The sequence below is a fragment of the Glandiceps talaboti genome, chromosome 12, assembly GCF_964340395.1.
Source record: "Glandiceps talaboti chromosome 12, keGlaTala1.1, whole genome shotgun sequence".
Taxonomy (NCBI): Eukaryota; Metazoa; Hemichordata; class Enteropneusta; family Spengelidae; genus Glandiceps; species Glandiceps talaboti.
The window spans coordinates 20101614-20118024 of NC_135560.1; the positions used below are offsets into that span (position 1 = coordinate 20101614).

A 16411-nucleotide genomic window follows, 5' to 3' on the forward strand; every position below is an offset into this window, starting at 1 on the left:
TGATAGTATATGGACAATACATGAATTAAGCATGTGTGTCATTTTTTTCTGGGCTACAGTACTACAATTGGTAGTTATGGTCATCTGTATGCAGTAAAAAGCAATACAAGCAACAATGTACTTGTTCATGTGTTTATGTCCCTCATTCTGTATCACTTTTGTACAAGATCTGAAAGACACTGATTGATCACATTTGGATTCCAAAGTTGGTACAAATAACATGATATGCAAGAAATGGCTTTATTTTGTAAATGAGCCCTTGAAGGTCAAGGTCATGGGTAAGGGCCAAGGTCTTAAAAGAAAGCTTGTACCTGATAATTTTGGAGTAGACACTTGAATAGAGTCTTTGAGTTTACACAGTAAGCAATTGTTATTTAAAACAAATATGCCTGCCTTTGAGTGATTGTTTCCAAAGGTCAAAGTCAAATATGATGACAGGGGTAGATACTTGAATTAAGTCTTGTATGTCTTATACCTCCTGAGCTATTGTAAAAATAGGGAAGTTTTATACCAAATATGGCTGCCATTCAGTAAAAAGTGTTATGACCACCAAAAGCAATGTATGTGTGTCCCTTGTTTTGAAATTGCTTTAAAAGAAATTGGCCACACTTAAACACCAGTCCAACAGTGTCTACAATGTGCAAGAAATGGCTTGATCTTGACAATTAACCCTGAAAGTCAAGGTCAAAGATCAACTTCATAGAAGAAATCCTGCACTTGATAACATGGGAGACACTTTATTGGATTCTTTATATGCTGTTACAGTTATGCAATAAATATTAATTTTGTTATGACATATATGTCCACCCTATGATCAAATTTGATATCACAAAACAAAGTGACATGCATGGTATATCACTTTTGTGCCAGGTTTGAAACAAATAAATCATTCACGTCAAAGATATGGATATGGATGAACGGACAGATGGACAGAACCCATTGTAATAGCTCCCCTCGAGACACCACCCGAATGGGGCTGAAAAGCAAGGCAATAAACAAGAAAAGTCATACCTAGTCCACACGAAACAGAGCACGCAGTCCATCCCAAATGTTTCCAGACATACTGAATCATTTCAGTAAATTGGTAGTGTACCTTCTCATGCTTGGTTAGGTCTTCTGTATACAAGACCTATACACACAAGGCACACATGCAAAGCAGCAAAAAATGGGGAACACTATTACAATATGCAAAACTGCAAAGCAAGGTTAACATTTCAACTTGGCACATTTTAATATATTTTTTTATATTTGGATTATTCAGGCCAAGCATTTTTTCAGTACAGTTATTGCCAAAGCTGAAAAAACAAAATATTTAGGCTGAACAGGCATTGACTTTATTCCCAAATTTGCAAAAAATGAAAATGAAAATGCCACCAAGACTTTAAAAAGTTAGTCTTTAGTAGCAAAAGCTGCATATTTCATTGGAGCTGTAATTCATTTTATTATGAATGTCATATTTTGTAATATGTATTTTGTATTTGGTATATGATGTAAACATTTGGTCTGCAGAGATGATTGGAAATCAGAAAAGGTATAATAGTGTTTGAATACAGATAGATTGAAGTAATTATTGTCATGTCCTTCTAATTGACAGAATACATATTAGTACCGGTAATGTTTGAATTTAGATAATATCTTAAATTTCCCTCCAAATAAGTAGAACGGCATATTGGCTAAAAACTACTTGAGATCAGCTTAGGTTGGAGACAACCTAATACTCACTGTCATACTTAAATCTGTTCTGGTTGGTCCTGGGATTTTGATAACTTCTCGTCCAATACGTGTACGTAACAATTCCACTGTGTTGCCTCCAATATCATAGTTTCCATTTGGTGTCAAGTGTACTGCATTCTGATTAAGACCCTTCCTTGATCCTGTGTCCCTCACACCTATGTGAGCCCTGCCTCTATGTGTAATTTTGACGTTACGACTACCAACCGGAATTGTGGCCACTTCCTCTATGCCTGTGTTTTTAGATGTAGTTTCAGTAAGAAATTGTAATTTTCTTTAAAAATTTTTTTTTTGAATATCTCGCAATCAGGTAAACAAGTGAACATTTCATAATCCTTTATACCATTGCATCAAATTTATGTGCTGTTTTTGTGTTAAAGGCTCATGTTTCAATCCCAAGTTCTTGCAATCACGTTATCAGTGGAGTCATAATGATTACCGTAATATCGTTTGTTCTGGATCAACTTTTCTACAACTCCACTCGACAACTGTTTTTCGCACCTAGGTTTTGATCCTAATCTGAACTGGGCCTTTCAGTATGTTGTTCTTTATCCTGTATTTACATTTTTATTATTCAGTATAAAGTAACATTCTTTGGAGCTGCATAAAAGTTAGAAGTCGTTTGGGATTAGAAAGACTCACAAATAGAAGTGTTATTCTTAAATTTATCAACAGTAGATGATCTACTAAGTAGTTCAAGTAATAAGAGACAATAGAGAACTGACAAATAAGGTCAAGACAACATACAATGACAGACAAGTTTTCACTGGTGTATCATTCACATAATGACAACAGAAATTAAGCAACACTTCCTAGATTTATGATTTTTTAGACCTACTTTCCAAACGTAATTACTTCAAAATATGCTCTCATATTCAACTTGCTGGTTTCATGTTAAAAACAACTTCCCAATGAGAAATTAATTAAGTTCTGCCAATCAAGACAACACTGGATTTTTAAAGAAGCAATTATACACAGTCTTCAAACGCATGACAGTAAATACATTGACTGTCAATTAATGACAACCAATCAAGTTTTAAAATTATTGCTAAAATACACCATGCCAAGACAATTCATTCTCAATCTATGACAATTCATTCTCAATCTGTGCATTACTTGAGTACTTCAAGAAGTTATGAAAGTAACACAATGCACTGCCATATAAACAAGTTGTTGACAAAGAAAACACTGTCAACATTTCTTTGTTGATTATAAGTACCCGAGGGTAGACAAGTCTGAAATTCTACATTGAGGCAATTTTGATTTCAATAGTATCTTATATGTGGTAAATTCGGATTCAGAAGTCTACCTCAATATACCATATTCCAGTTTACTAGCCTAGGTGTTATTTCTGAAAGAAGGATCACAGGACAGTGCCCCCACATGATGAAGTATGAGGGCTAAAATCACATGGCAATACATGAAGCAATTAACAAAATGTTATTAAACAAGTCTAATAGTATGATTTACTCGTGACCTGAAACAAAGTTAGCAGAATGCTTTTGACTACTGGTTGAGAATGCAACCAACTTTAGCTGTGTACCACTGGGAAATGATGATGATTTTTCAAAAAAAGCCTATAGTACTCAACTATCATATACATGTATATGCATTATCTGGGCTAAAACCTGTCTCCAAACAGCACTCCTAGTGGTCAGAGTATACAATCTTTTGTTTTTCCGATAAACGGAATAGGGTGTATGTATACTGTGTTGTACTCTTATCACTTGAAGGCAATGTTTCTTAGAACAGTGTTTGAAACCCTAATCTTAAAACACTGTATGACTAAAACGTTCAGGAGTAAAACTAATACTTATGATGGTCTCCAGAGTCCAATTTCACCATAACCATTACATTTGAAGGTGACATAGTGACAAATTGGAAATGAGTTCAAAATATTTTCAGCCACTTGGTCTTGCACAGTACATATTCATAAAGAGATCTGTCACTATGGGTAAGACATATTTCTCAGACATTTTCACACAGATGAAAAAATCATTGTACAAAATAAACATTGCATTTTGACAAGGAAAGTTTTCAATGCTGGATGGTTTACATATTCATTATTGATTCTGTACTGCCAAACTGATCATATACATTGGTGTGGCATATTTAGTCATGGAACAAATTCTGAAATTCAAAATGTTATTTTACATGTATGAGAACTATACAACTTAGTACGTATATTTCTGCCTACTTTTTAACAATCTTCTGCATACTCAAAAATTAGCGACACCCCTAAATTCATGCCAGTTCATCTATTTTTTATGGAACAACTGTAAATATTACTATGGAAACATGTTTGTAGGTACAGCAATCACAAGTAAAAGAAACACAATATTGCTGGTGGCTAAATTCAAAATATCAACAAGTGAGGGTAGCCACATTCTCCTTGTTGATCACACAATTTTGACATCAACAGATAAGAAGTGCTTCAATAATCAAAGGGGAGTTTCTGAAATAAAAAAACACTTATACAAATATTTACTGACCTAGAAATATTTCTGAGGATAGTCTGTGGTTTTCTTTGATATTTCTACAGGAAGAACCATCTCCATTACAAATGCCACATACATCTTCTTTAGCTGTGGAGTAGAGCTGGTAGTCACAGCCTACAGACTGAATACACAGTTATCTGGTCATTAGGTATTCATATAGTATACATATCAACCAATAGAAAGATGGGTTAATGTCACATGACTGAATTAACCAATAGCTAAGGGGAAGGACTAGTCACAAGACTGCATGAACCATAAATGGGTGGGTAGACGCCTCATTTTGATGATGCTTTCTTTACATGTATTTTCTTTTAACAGTAGACAAACAAATGAAAAAAAAGAAGAGAAGTCACTTTTTTGCATTTTTCTAGGGAGAAATTTCTATATGTAGATATTTTGGTTTGACTTACCACACATTCTCCACTGATGCACATATCCTTTTTATCAGAATAACAGGGTGTACCATCCAACACTTTCGGTGCCCATTCTTCCACGATGTCCTCATGACCTTTAGCTTCACAAATTAAAGCACATGCCTTCCCTCTGTCTGATTGAATTTTGGGTACCCATTCATAGGATCGTCCATCATGTTTTGGATTTTTATCCGCATTATACTTTGAACACTGTTGAGTTCTGAAATCCTCAGACCCTTGTGGACATGGCTGAAACGAAAATACTGCCCTCTATAGTCTACAAATTTCATCATCTTTTGTTTTTATAACTTTCTCACAGGGTAAAATCCACATAGCTGGTCACATAGCACTTATTACAGATGTGACTATCAACACAATATAACTTAAATTGTTTGAATTTCAAAACATAATGATTAACTTAAGAAACAGTCTACAAACAAAATGGCTTGGTGTCCAGATGCTGTTATACTTTTTCACTTGGCAAGGAATGTCAAAATTAGCTACAAAATTATTTGAATTCTGTAACAGCAAAAGTTGGTACAATTATGAATAATTAAGAAATTTGTGCACTGATTTCCAATTACTGATAACACCAACATACATCACTTTAGTTTAAATCTTGAGTACATTTCTATAGGCTCAGTACAATACCCACACAACCTGTACTGAAAATTGTATTAACACAAAGCCTAGTAAAGTGTATAAAACCTGACATGTTACCTACCTCTATACTACATGTTTTATATCTAATGTCTTGCCCAGGACAATTTCCTGCCAGGCATTGTCTACGCCTATATGATGCCCCTCCACCACATGTTCTTGAGCAGTCACTCCATGGTCCCCATGACGACCATTTATGACCATAAACCACTCCTATAGAAACCTACAAGAAAACAAGTACAAAATGTTACTTCCTTTTATAATCACACACTGTACATAAGGAATGGCCTAAAGGGAGATTTACTTCAGGGTTTGAAAAGAATTTTGTAAAGAACATACATTTAAGGTTTGGTTTTTATGAACAAAAATACTTTTCACTTGTTGTGCAATAGATTGTACCATTAGTCTGTATTACAAAATAAATGAATTAATTAATAAATAAAATAATATTAAATGTTCATAGTTTCAATTAAATATCTCAATTCACAGAAAAAAAACAATTATCATACATGTATTACATTTACAAATTGTGCGAACTGACTTTATCAGCCATATTTTGATACATATTTATAATATCTATATACATATATTCGTCACATGTCAAATGGGATTCTTTCCAGTACTGGTGAAGAAACAATGTCACAAAGTCAGTGTATTCAATTTTTTTAACTAATAACCTTACAAAATTATTTCAGCTTGTAACTGTTAACGGGAAAGGATACCTTATGAATTTATTATGTTTGATAAGAACTTGGATATAAAATGAGATAAAATACATTGTTTCATTCGCTTTCACTTATCAGTATAGAGTTGGCATCAATTGGAAAGGTCATAGCAGTATCAACAGATTGATAATGCGAACCAATGGAGGAATATACCTCAATGGTGAATCCAAGTTTGAAGAAGACAAAAGTAATATTGTCAAAACATAAGCATAAAAAAAAAATTAATTGGGTGTGCATCAACAAACATTATTCTAATTATTGAGGTCATCATAAAAACATAGGTAGGGAAGGAGGAGTATTATTAATCAAGAAGGAAGTTTGATATCATTTGCTGTCAAACTGTCTTAGTGTTAGTTGTTCAGATGTCAGTCTAACTTAGAATATTGACAACTGATAGCTAACATACTGACACTGAATAAGTCAGGTTAGAGAAAATGCTGCAAGCGATGCATTAAATTGGAATCAGAATCCTAATCTATGAAAAGCGAGACTTGTCAAAAAAAAGTGTAAAATTATGCAGCTGAGAAAATGCAGCATTTGTAAACACAAATTAATTGATACATTAGTGGTATTTCTAGGGTTAAGTCTTCATAGTCAGTAGGCTAATACCTTGCCAACAGCTACAATTACTGGATAAGAGTGAAACCCAAGATAGTATCTCAGACAGCTTTCACTACATTCAGTGAGACACAAAACTGCAAACGCAAGGAAATATATCACTCCAAGCTCTTACAAAACTTTGTACATATACAATGTACTCAGCATTCAGACTAGGGTACTTACTTAGAAATTAGATTCAAAACTCTAATGACTGAATGCCAGATGTTAAATTCCAGTAATCATAGAGCACAGTAAACCATAACCTTTTAGCCTTAGAACACACGTAAAGAGAAAGTCGGTAACTTTGTATGGTCTTTAGGTGGTTACTTACATAGTATTCTAACTACAAACAATATGTTGGGTTATATGTAGGCACTAGTAAAGGTCTAAACAGGATTTCACACAGGACATGTAACAGTACCAGTATGACATTTTATTTTATTTTATTTTATTTTTTTTTTTTTTGGGGGGGGGGGGGGGGGTTATTTGAAAAACACCACATTCCAAGCCTTTTTAAGTTTAGTCAAAATGTGTCCTCAGCTGCCATCTATACCACTCTAAAGGCCAGGGATGCAATCCCAGGTTCCAGCATTATTAGTTTTTATCTTATCAGTGGAGACATAAGAATTGTAAAATATTAGTCTTCTGTTGAGGGCCAACTTTTTCTATTGCTCTGCCAGATAACTGTTTTTTACACCTAGAACTAGGCTATAAATATGGCAATCTGTCTCGCGTATATTAGGAGATATTTGTTTAGAGCAAAGTTGATTTCAAGCTGATTTTTCTCACACAGGTTGGAAGAAAGTAATACTCAATATTCATTTATACATGTATTCCTATTCACATTGACTCTTGAAAGAGATTTCTTGTAGACTGATTATACCGTAGTAAAAGTAAATTTGAAGAATCAAGAATCATGTCACCTTTGTATGACACACCACACAATCATCTCGGTGTATTTGCAAACTTTCATTTACATAGTCGAGATGACTGTCTTATACAATATGTTATTTATATCATTGAATCAGTAGTGTCTTTTTAATGTTTTTGTGATACTGAGAAAATATGGGAAAAGGTGATCAAATATTGGAAGTACAACAAAAGTGTAGAGATGGGGGAACAACAAACAAGAGAGGGTATACTTTGCTCAAAGTACTTTACAGTTATTGCACATGGTACAGACCTATAATAGCACAACTGTCCTTATATGTCTTCAATTCCATGGGGAGCATACAATTCCTGCTGTCCCTAGTACATAGGATTAAATCCTTCACCCAGCAACTTCTATCCTACCAGGTCCCCATTTATACAACTCACTGATTAAAACCAATACTGATTCAAATCTTGGCCAAGGACTTTCAGAAATTCAGAAACAAGGGGCAGTGGTGAGATGCAAACAAACAGAGAACTTTGAGATTCCAAGCTGGTTACTCTAGCAACACATTTGAGTTAAAAACTGGTATAGAAATGCTAGACTGACTGTGAATATGAATCTACCTTATGCTAAAGTTATAGAACGACTACTTGGTACACATATCGACTACTTTGTATAGATATCGACTACTTTCTACAGATATCGACTACTTTGTACAGATATCGACTACTTTGTACAGATATCGACTACTTTCTACAGATATCGACTACTTTGTACAGATATCGACTACTTTGTACAGATATCGACTACTTTCTACAGATATCAACTACTTTCTACAGATATCGTCTACTTTGTACAGATATCGACTACTTTCTACAGATATCGACTACTTTCTACAGATATCGACTACTTTCTACAGATATCGTCTACTTTGTACAGATATCGACTACTTTGTACAGATATCGACTACTTTCTACAGATATCGACTACTTTCTACAGATATCGACTACTTTCTACAGATATCGACTACTTTGTACAGATATCGACTACTTTGTACAGATATCGTCTACTTTGTACAGATATCCACTATTTTGTACAGATATCGACTATTTTGTACAGATATCGACTACTTTGTACAGATATCAACTATTTTGTACAGATATCGTCTACTTTGTACAGATATCAACTATTTTGTACAGATATCGTCTACTTTGTACAGATATCGGCGACTTTGTACAGATATTGACTACTTTGTACAGATATTGACTACTTTGTACAGATATCGTCTACTTTGTACAGATATCAACTATTTTGTACAGATATCGACTACTTTGTACAGATATCGTCAAACATTGAAATACTTATAATTAGGTGTTTTAAGAGCAGTAACTGCCACTTCAAAGTGCATTAAGAACCCCTTGAAATGTCATACTTGCACAAAAGAAGGCTGAGCTTAATATACTACAAAAATGTTGATGTTTTTATTACGTCTTACTTCAACGCTTGTACAAGCAAAGCTCTGGTATTCTTTGTGCCTTCTGACCTGTATAAAGGAATTTTTCACCCCTCTGCTCTAAGAAAATTGAAAAGGTCTCAGTTATAGAAATACTGGGGCTGAACAAATACATCATAAATTTAGGAGTGGAAATAAATACTTGTTTGAGTTTTTGTGTCATCTTTGGTGAGATTTCGTTTTAGACTGGCTGAGTGACTAACTTCAGGAAGGGAGTAATCTCTGTTTCAAAATACAACTTGGGTGGTACAAAACAGCTAGTTTTAAGATTTCACTAATTTACACTCAGGATTATCGTTAAGAAAATATCTATTAAAATGTTGCTCTTTTCACTGTTTATTATTTACAACAACTTTCAGAAAGCTGACACTTTCTGTCTTGCATCTATCAATTTACCTTCAAAGTCCAATGAGAAAGTTTACACTATTTAGACTGGCTTGACTTTTGTGGATGGAAAATTGACAATTATGTCAACTATTTTCTTGACTGAGTTCTTTTCAATCTTTCAAAAGCCCTTTCTAAGTACTCTACAAACTACAATTTCAAATATAATTTGTACGATACACAGCAACCTACTCTAATTCTTTCATTGGAATTTACTGTATTTCATGGAAAGGAAATACTCAAATATGCACACAGCTGTGCAGGATAGGTAATACTACAGAGACAGACAGACAGACAGACAGACAGACAGACAGACAGACAGACAGACAGACAGAGACAGACAGACAGACAGACTGACAGACAGACAGACAGAGACAGACAGACAGACAGACAGACAGACAGACAGAGACAGACAGACACTGACTGACTGACAGACAGACAGACAGACAGACAGACAGACAGACAGACAGACAGACAGACAGACAGACAGACAGAGACAGACAGACACTGACTGACTGACAGACAGACAGACAGACAGACAGACAGACAGACAGACAGACAGACAGACAGACAGACAGAGACAGACAGACACTGACTGACTGACAGACAGACAGACAGACAGACAGACAGACAGAGACAGACAGACACTGACTGACTGACAGACAGACAGACAGACAGACAGACAGACAGACAGACAGACAGACAGACAGACAGACAGACAGACAGACAGACAGACAGACAGACTGACAACAGGTGGATGAACAGTCAGACAAACAGACATCAGTGTCTATACTATAATTTTGGTGTCTATACCTGGTGATATACCTGGGAACTCACTCAGGTAGACAGATTTACCAATTTACAAAAAGCACTGATAGTCTATCTATGTATTTGTTCATCTATCTATCTGTCTGTCTGTCTGTCTGTCTGTCTGTCTGTCTGTCTGTCAAGTCTTATCAGACCCCCCCCCCCCCTTTGTTACAAGGGTTCCTGAACCTTGGCAAAAACAGTCAAAATGGTATTGACAACAAAGCACTTCATCTCTCCTTATACATAATACACATTCTTCCATTTTTTTCAGATTTGACAAAGGGTTCTATGGTAACTATAATGCATTAGGACTGTTATGTACTCACTACTGTCTAGCAAGTGGTAATGTGATTAGTTTGGTAATTACTGTTTGTGTAGATAGTTTTTTTTCATCATAGGTACACACTGGAGGAGGAGTGACACAAACACAATTCATCTTATTTGCCATGACACTGATTGTTGGAGGAGGGGTACTTATTGATCTATACTTTCAACTCTTTATTGTACAGCAGAACGTAGATAAATGTAGGACGACGGAACTTCTCTCAATGGCAGAGGCGGTGTTGTCATCACTCTCAACTCTTTATTGTATGGCTGAATGTAGATAAAGGTGGGAGGACAGAACTGCTCTGACTGTCAGAGGGCCCCGTGTTGTCATCAATAATCTATTAGAGATCTCAGTTCTTTATTCTACAACTGAATGTTAACCTAAATTAATGGGTTTAACTGCGTATTGCATCAAAATTTAATTAGCTTACCAAAGTTTATGCCAGCTTTGGTAAGCTATACAAAGTTAAACCCATTAATTTAGATCGAACTTTTGCAGATGAGATTTCATCATACTATTGAATGTTAACCAACGCAAAAAGAAGAAACTGAATGTTAACCAATGCAAACGGAAGAACTATCAGAGGTGATGTTGTTAGCACTCATAATCTGCACTCTCAACTTTTCATTCTATGACTGAATATCTATAAAGCTAGGAGGAAAAACTAAAATTTCTCTGGCTAGCTGTCTGAGGAGGCAGTTGTCACTGATCTATGCTTTCAACTGAATGTATATAACTGTGAGTGGATGAAACTTTCCTACTGAAATGAGAAAAAAAAGCAAGTCAGAAAGTTGAATTCTTTCATATTTAAAGAATCTTTTGTCCTCTGTATTGACCTTAAGCGGCTCCTTTTCTTCTTAAGTAGATGCCAACACCCTTATTGCCTATGCAACACTTTTAAACAAACTCATGTGTGACTTTCTGTTTTCTTTTCAGGTTGAAATTGTGTGCTCTGTCCACAGATGGGGAAGGACAAGTGAGAGGTAGTCAAAACCACAGTTTCCGTTCACAGCATCATTTACAAGTTTAAACTTGGTAATGTTCTTATCATTAAGGATACACAAAGAGTTTAATCAACCTTCAAACACATGATAAAATAGATTGGCTCTGATTCAAAGTTGGAGAAAACAATTCCTTCAACAAAAGAAACTTGGCAATGTGGATTGGCGTTCTAAAAAAAACTGAAGTATTCAGTCACGAATAGTTGTTTGGATAGTAAAGCAAACAAAATGTCACAACAAGAAAGCCGTGCTATAACAAAGTACTCCATGCAAGATTAAACTTCAGACAAAACATCATGAAAACAGCACCAAGACTTTGGACAAACTGAATGAATAAAAATGTCTGTGTTAAAACTGTGTCAGAACTTTGAACAAAGCAAAAGAACCAAGAACGCTTAATATTCAGTGCCGGCTACAGATGAAAGAAAGCATTTCTCATCACAAAACAATACAACTAAGAACATGAAGAAGAGGTCATTTTAAGGATAAAAAAAGTTAATGGGGTGTTCATTGTGGTTTTAAAAATTTCTGGCACACATACATGATTCATGACTACACACTACAACATGAACAACTCTGTGACCTTGTATAAACTTTACAGCTGCAGACATAAACCATACATTTTCAAAATAATGTACTAAATGTTTCACAGAAAGTGAGTTTATTATCTTAGTATCTAGATAGTTACATTTTACTCTGAAAGTTTATTTGTGGGTATTTCTACTTTGAAACTAAACTGTTTACATTAGGCTACATTTCTACTTGAAGGCATTGGTGGATAATATATTTACCATAGCTACTACCAGTATACACTGCTGTCCACTCTAAGGCCTAAAAAAATGTGTGGTTCCAATTACGCTCCATTTTAGAATAGGTGGGGTAGGTAGATTTTTTTTTTTTTTTTTTTTTTTTTTCTGTGTGAGTGTCTAGTTCAGGTTTTCCATTGTTTTCCAAATGGTCTCTGTATTATGTCTTCTTATCAGATATACAGCCATTAAAGATTGGAAAAAAAGTTTTATTTTGTCTTTTTAAGTTGATGTCAGTTTCCGCATCCACGAGAAATTCAAAATTTTTGCGATTTTATTATTTTTTTCTCAACTACATAAAAAAAAGTTTAGGATTGGCAGTGAAAAGCTAGGTGGGGTCGGGTAACCAGAACCACACAATTATTTTTTAGGCCTAACCAAAACGTACTCTAAAGATCCAGTTGAAATTAGGATCAAAAGTTAGGTGTGAAAAACAATTGTCTGGCAGAGATATAGGAAATGAATAATCCTATGTAATCCTCATGGCTTCACTGATAAGATAACACTAATGCGAGAATCAAGGATTGAATTATGGGTCTTTAACTGAGTATTCAAATCTAAAGGAAATAAATGTTTATTACATTGACGTAATCAATATTGAAATAAAATTTAATAACTTGTCGTTTTATAGATGCTATAACCAAAAAGTCAAGGAGCATCTTCAATAAACGTACCAATCTTCTAAAATTTTAATTAAGTAAGGAGCAAGGACTGTTAAAATGCTAATAAAAATCAATCAATATTTTTCACAACTCTCTAAAATCATTAAAGGCCAATGTTGGGATGGGATTAAAACTTTTTGTCTGGCAGAGCTATAGCATAATTGATCTAGAACAATGGAATGATCCTGTATAGGCCTTATGGCTCCACTGGTATGACAATACTAAATACTAACTAACAGTACTAAACAGAGGGACTCAAGTTTATGACCAGTGTGCGCTCAAAGCCAATTTGATGCACCACTGATGCACCAAAATTTGGTGTTCCCCTATCTCTTACTGTGTGGTGAGTGTGCCCTGTAAGCCAATTTGACACACCACTGACGCACACAATTTCTAGTGACGCACCAAAATTTGGTGTTCCCCTATCTCTTACTATGTGGTGACTCACAAGAAATGCCAGTTTTCTCATTTTGACTCACAACAACAAAATTTTGCTAACGTTAGAGGGCACACTGTTTATGACATTTAATTAATTACTTATGATTTTCAGCACAACTTAATTTTTTTTTTAATTTTGAACATCAGCAAAATATTCAACATCATGATTACATTTATAAAGTTTGAATGGTATTTCAGCACTCTGATGATCTTGGTACCATAGATACATCATATCCCACACAAGATATTCCAACTCCACTATCCCAGCATCCCCTTACCTCCGAGTTCCCCAAGGATTTTCACAATCAGAGATCCTATATGTAGCAAACGAGTTTGATAATTGTGTTTCTGTTCTTAGGTGAAGGAGGAGAACCATGCAGCAACACACTAAAAGTGTTGTGTTTACTTTTAGTGCTATTTATAGGCGGTTTGTGTGAACATGATGACATACAGAATTTTAAAATCCCATCTGCATGTATACTAGTATATTCACTCTTAACAGCTAATAAAAATAATTTCCATTGTAAAATGTGAGAAATATTTACTGACGTAACAAATTTATTCAATTGACAAAAAAAAAAATTGTTGAAGATGAAGTATTAAACCTATTACCAGTAGAGATATAGCTAACACTGACAGAGTTGGCTTCAGGTTACGTACGAGTACAAAAACAATATCTGAATGGAGAATTGCTGTCAGCTTGAGTAACCCCAATGACAGTAAGAGACTATGCTATGTCACCTGTATAATTAAATTTTACAAATGATTGAGTTCTGATCAGATAATGATCCTGCAGGCATTTTCACCCAGACAACACCAACGCACTCTAGACTATTTCATTTCTTGATGCAATACTTGTACATGTAACTTCTTTCTTTTTTTTCGTCTGTGAAAAATTTACATCTTCATGAGAAATGGTGCAATTTTTCAGCAATAAATTTATGACTCAACAATTCACCAAATTACCTAAATGACAGCTGCGTTGATATTTTTACTGAGTTTGTTCAATTTCAAATAGAATGTAATTTATTTTCTATTTTTACCTAAATTTAATGTTCATGAAATGACACCTTTGGTATGGGCTAGTTGCAGTTTAAATGATTGAACAATTACAAACATTTCCAGTAGATAAAATCAACCTGAATTCCCAAAATATTGTACCTGGGTTCTCTACTTTATTAGGATACAATGTATTGAAATTTAAACAAGTTTTATCACATTTCCCTATCCTCTCTCTCACTGGGTTTTCTAAAACTTTATATTGTCACTTTAAGTTGATGTCAGTTTCTGCATCCACTATTTCTCGTGAGAATGAACAATTTTCATGATTTTATCTATTTTTTTCTCAAATATCTAAAAAGAGTTCAGGATTGGCAGTGAAAACCAGGTGGGGTCAGGTAACCGGAACCAAACAATTTTTATAGGCCTCATACTGAACACCTGCCTAGAAAACTATGTGGCCCTACCTATATTCTAAGTAAACAACAAAAAAACATGCACAAGTAACATCCTCCAGTTCCCTTAACTCTATTTCCTGCTGTAGAAACCACAATCTATATAATACAATCTCGGTATGGAGACCTTTGAAATACTATGAACAAAGATAATATGTATTTGACTCTAAACTTATTTTAGCTTCTTCAGCTGAAAAAAATGTTGTGCCAAAATAAATTAATGTGGAAATAGCATCACTTCCACTTGTTAATTCAGAGTTATTACATGTACATTTACAGTGTAAATCAACAAAACTGTTTCACAGTCAAAGTAAAGTGGAGCCAAAATGTGAAAATTATATTTCTGCTAAAACTTTTGTATGCCAAAATGAATACATTCTAGTAACTAAATGAGTTTAATAGTTGAAATAATTGTACGTAACACATGTGAAACAAACCAATACACTTGCATACATTCCACTACAGCATGGGACACACACTGTGTACTCACTCAATGAGTGACTAAACTACTTGAGGATCTCTCTAACACTAAACCAAATAAATCAACTTTTCATGATTTCATGACTTCTACCTATCAACCTTCTGTGAATACAGTACCGTTTACCCCACTGAAGGGTTCTCACCAATCTGTACCGTCTCCATTCATCAAGTGTTGTTTGGTGCAACATGTGTACAACAACCTTGGATATATTTATGAGAGTTTTGACTTCTTCCATTCACTTTTTTTTTCAACAAAAGTAAGATTTTTGATAAATTATCATTGGGTTGGTGGAGCAGGTGATAAATAATTGTATATAATTATGTGACATCACCGCCTTGCAGCCTTAAGGTTACGTGTAACCGCAGTCCTACTAATACTACATCAGACAGATGTTCAAGACTGAGAGATATATAGAAAGCCAGACTTGAAGACTTGATGACATTCTGATACACAGCTGAGCTTTTCAAATTCGTGTCAGGAAGTTGAAATGTACACACAGACAGGCACGCTCATGTGGTTAACTTTTCATACAAAATCTATTTCTAGAGAGGAAACCTTAACCTGGCAGGTACAAGGTACATTAGTTCTCAGGGAGGCATTACAGTAGCCTGCAAGAAACTTTGCACTTTTGCACATCACGTCATGCTATGGTTTTTGATACACTCGTTTTGAAATACTAATCATGACATCACAGGTTATCCTATCCAGCTATAGGTCTCCATTGACAAAGAACAATTTCTATTCTTTGAAATTATATGTGCTAGATACAGGTTATAAACATTAAAATGTCTTTAACATGAATCCCTAGCAAAATTTACTTTTTATCGACACAGTCTGTTCTTAAAGCTGGCTGCAACTGGAATGTTTTGGGGTTTTTTAAAACTGTTTTGTTAGATATTATGACTTTAATATATTCATTATATCATATACTCAGTTGCAGCTAGTACAGGTTTAAATCACAGAACTAGACAGGAATCACGACATCCAAAACTGAAAACATAGCAGAACACGATACCTAGAAAACACACACGGA

The 16411-nt window shown here is 34.7% G+C and overlaps 1 protein-coding gene across 1 annotated transcript in view; it reads right to left on the bottom strand.

Annotated features, from left to right (window-relative positions):
- The window catches only part of LOC144443345 (ADAMTS-like protein 1), a 78120-nt gene that overhangs the window by 17184 nt on the left and 44525 nt on the right, over positions 1–16411 (bottom strand). The window contains exons 3-5 of the mRNA XM_078132801.1: positions 5367–5525; positions 4640–4891; positions 4224–4350 (exon numbers count right to left, since the gene is read on the bottom strand). Coding sequence (XP_077988927.1) covers positions 4224–4350; positions 4640–4891; positions 5367–5525 — 538 coding nt within the window. The remainder of the gene's footprint in view (positions 1–4223; positions 4351–4639; positions 4892–5366; positions 5526–16411) is intronic.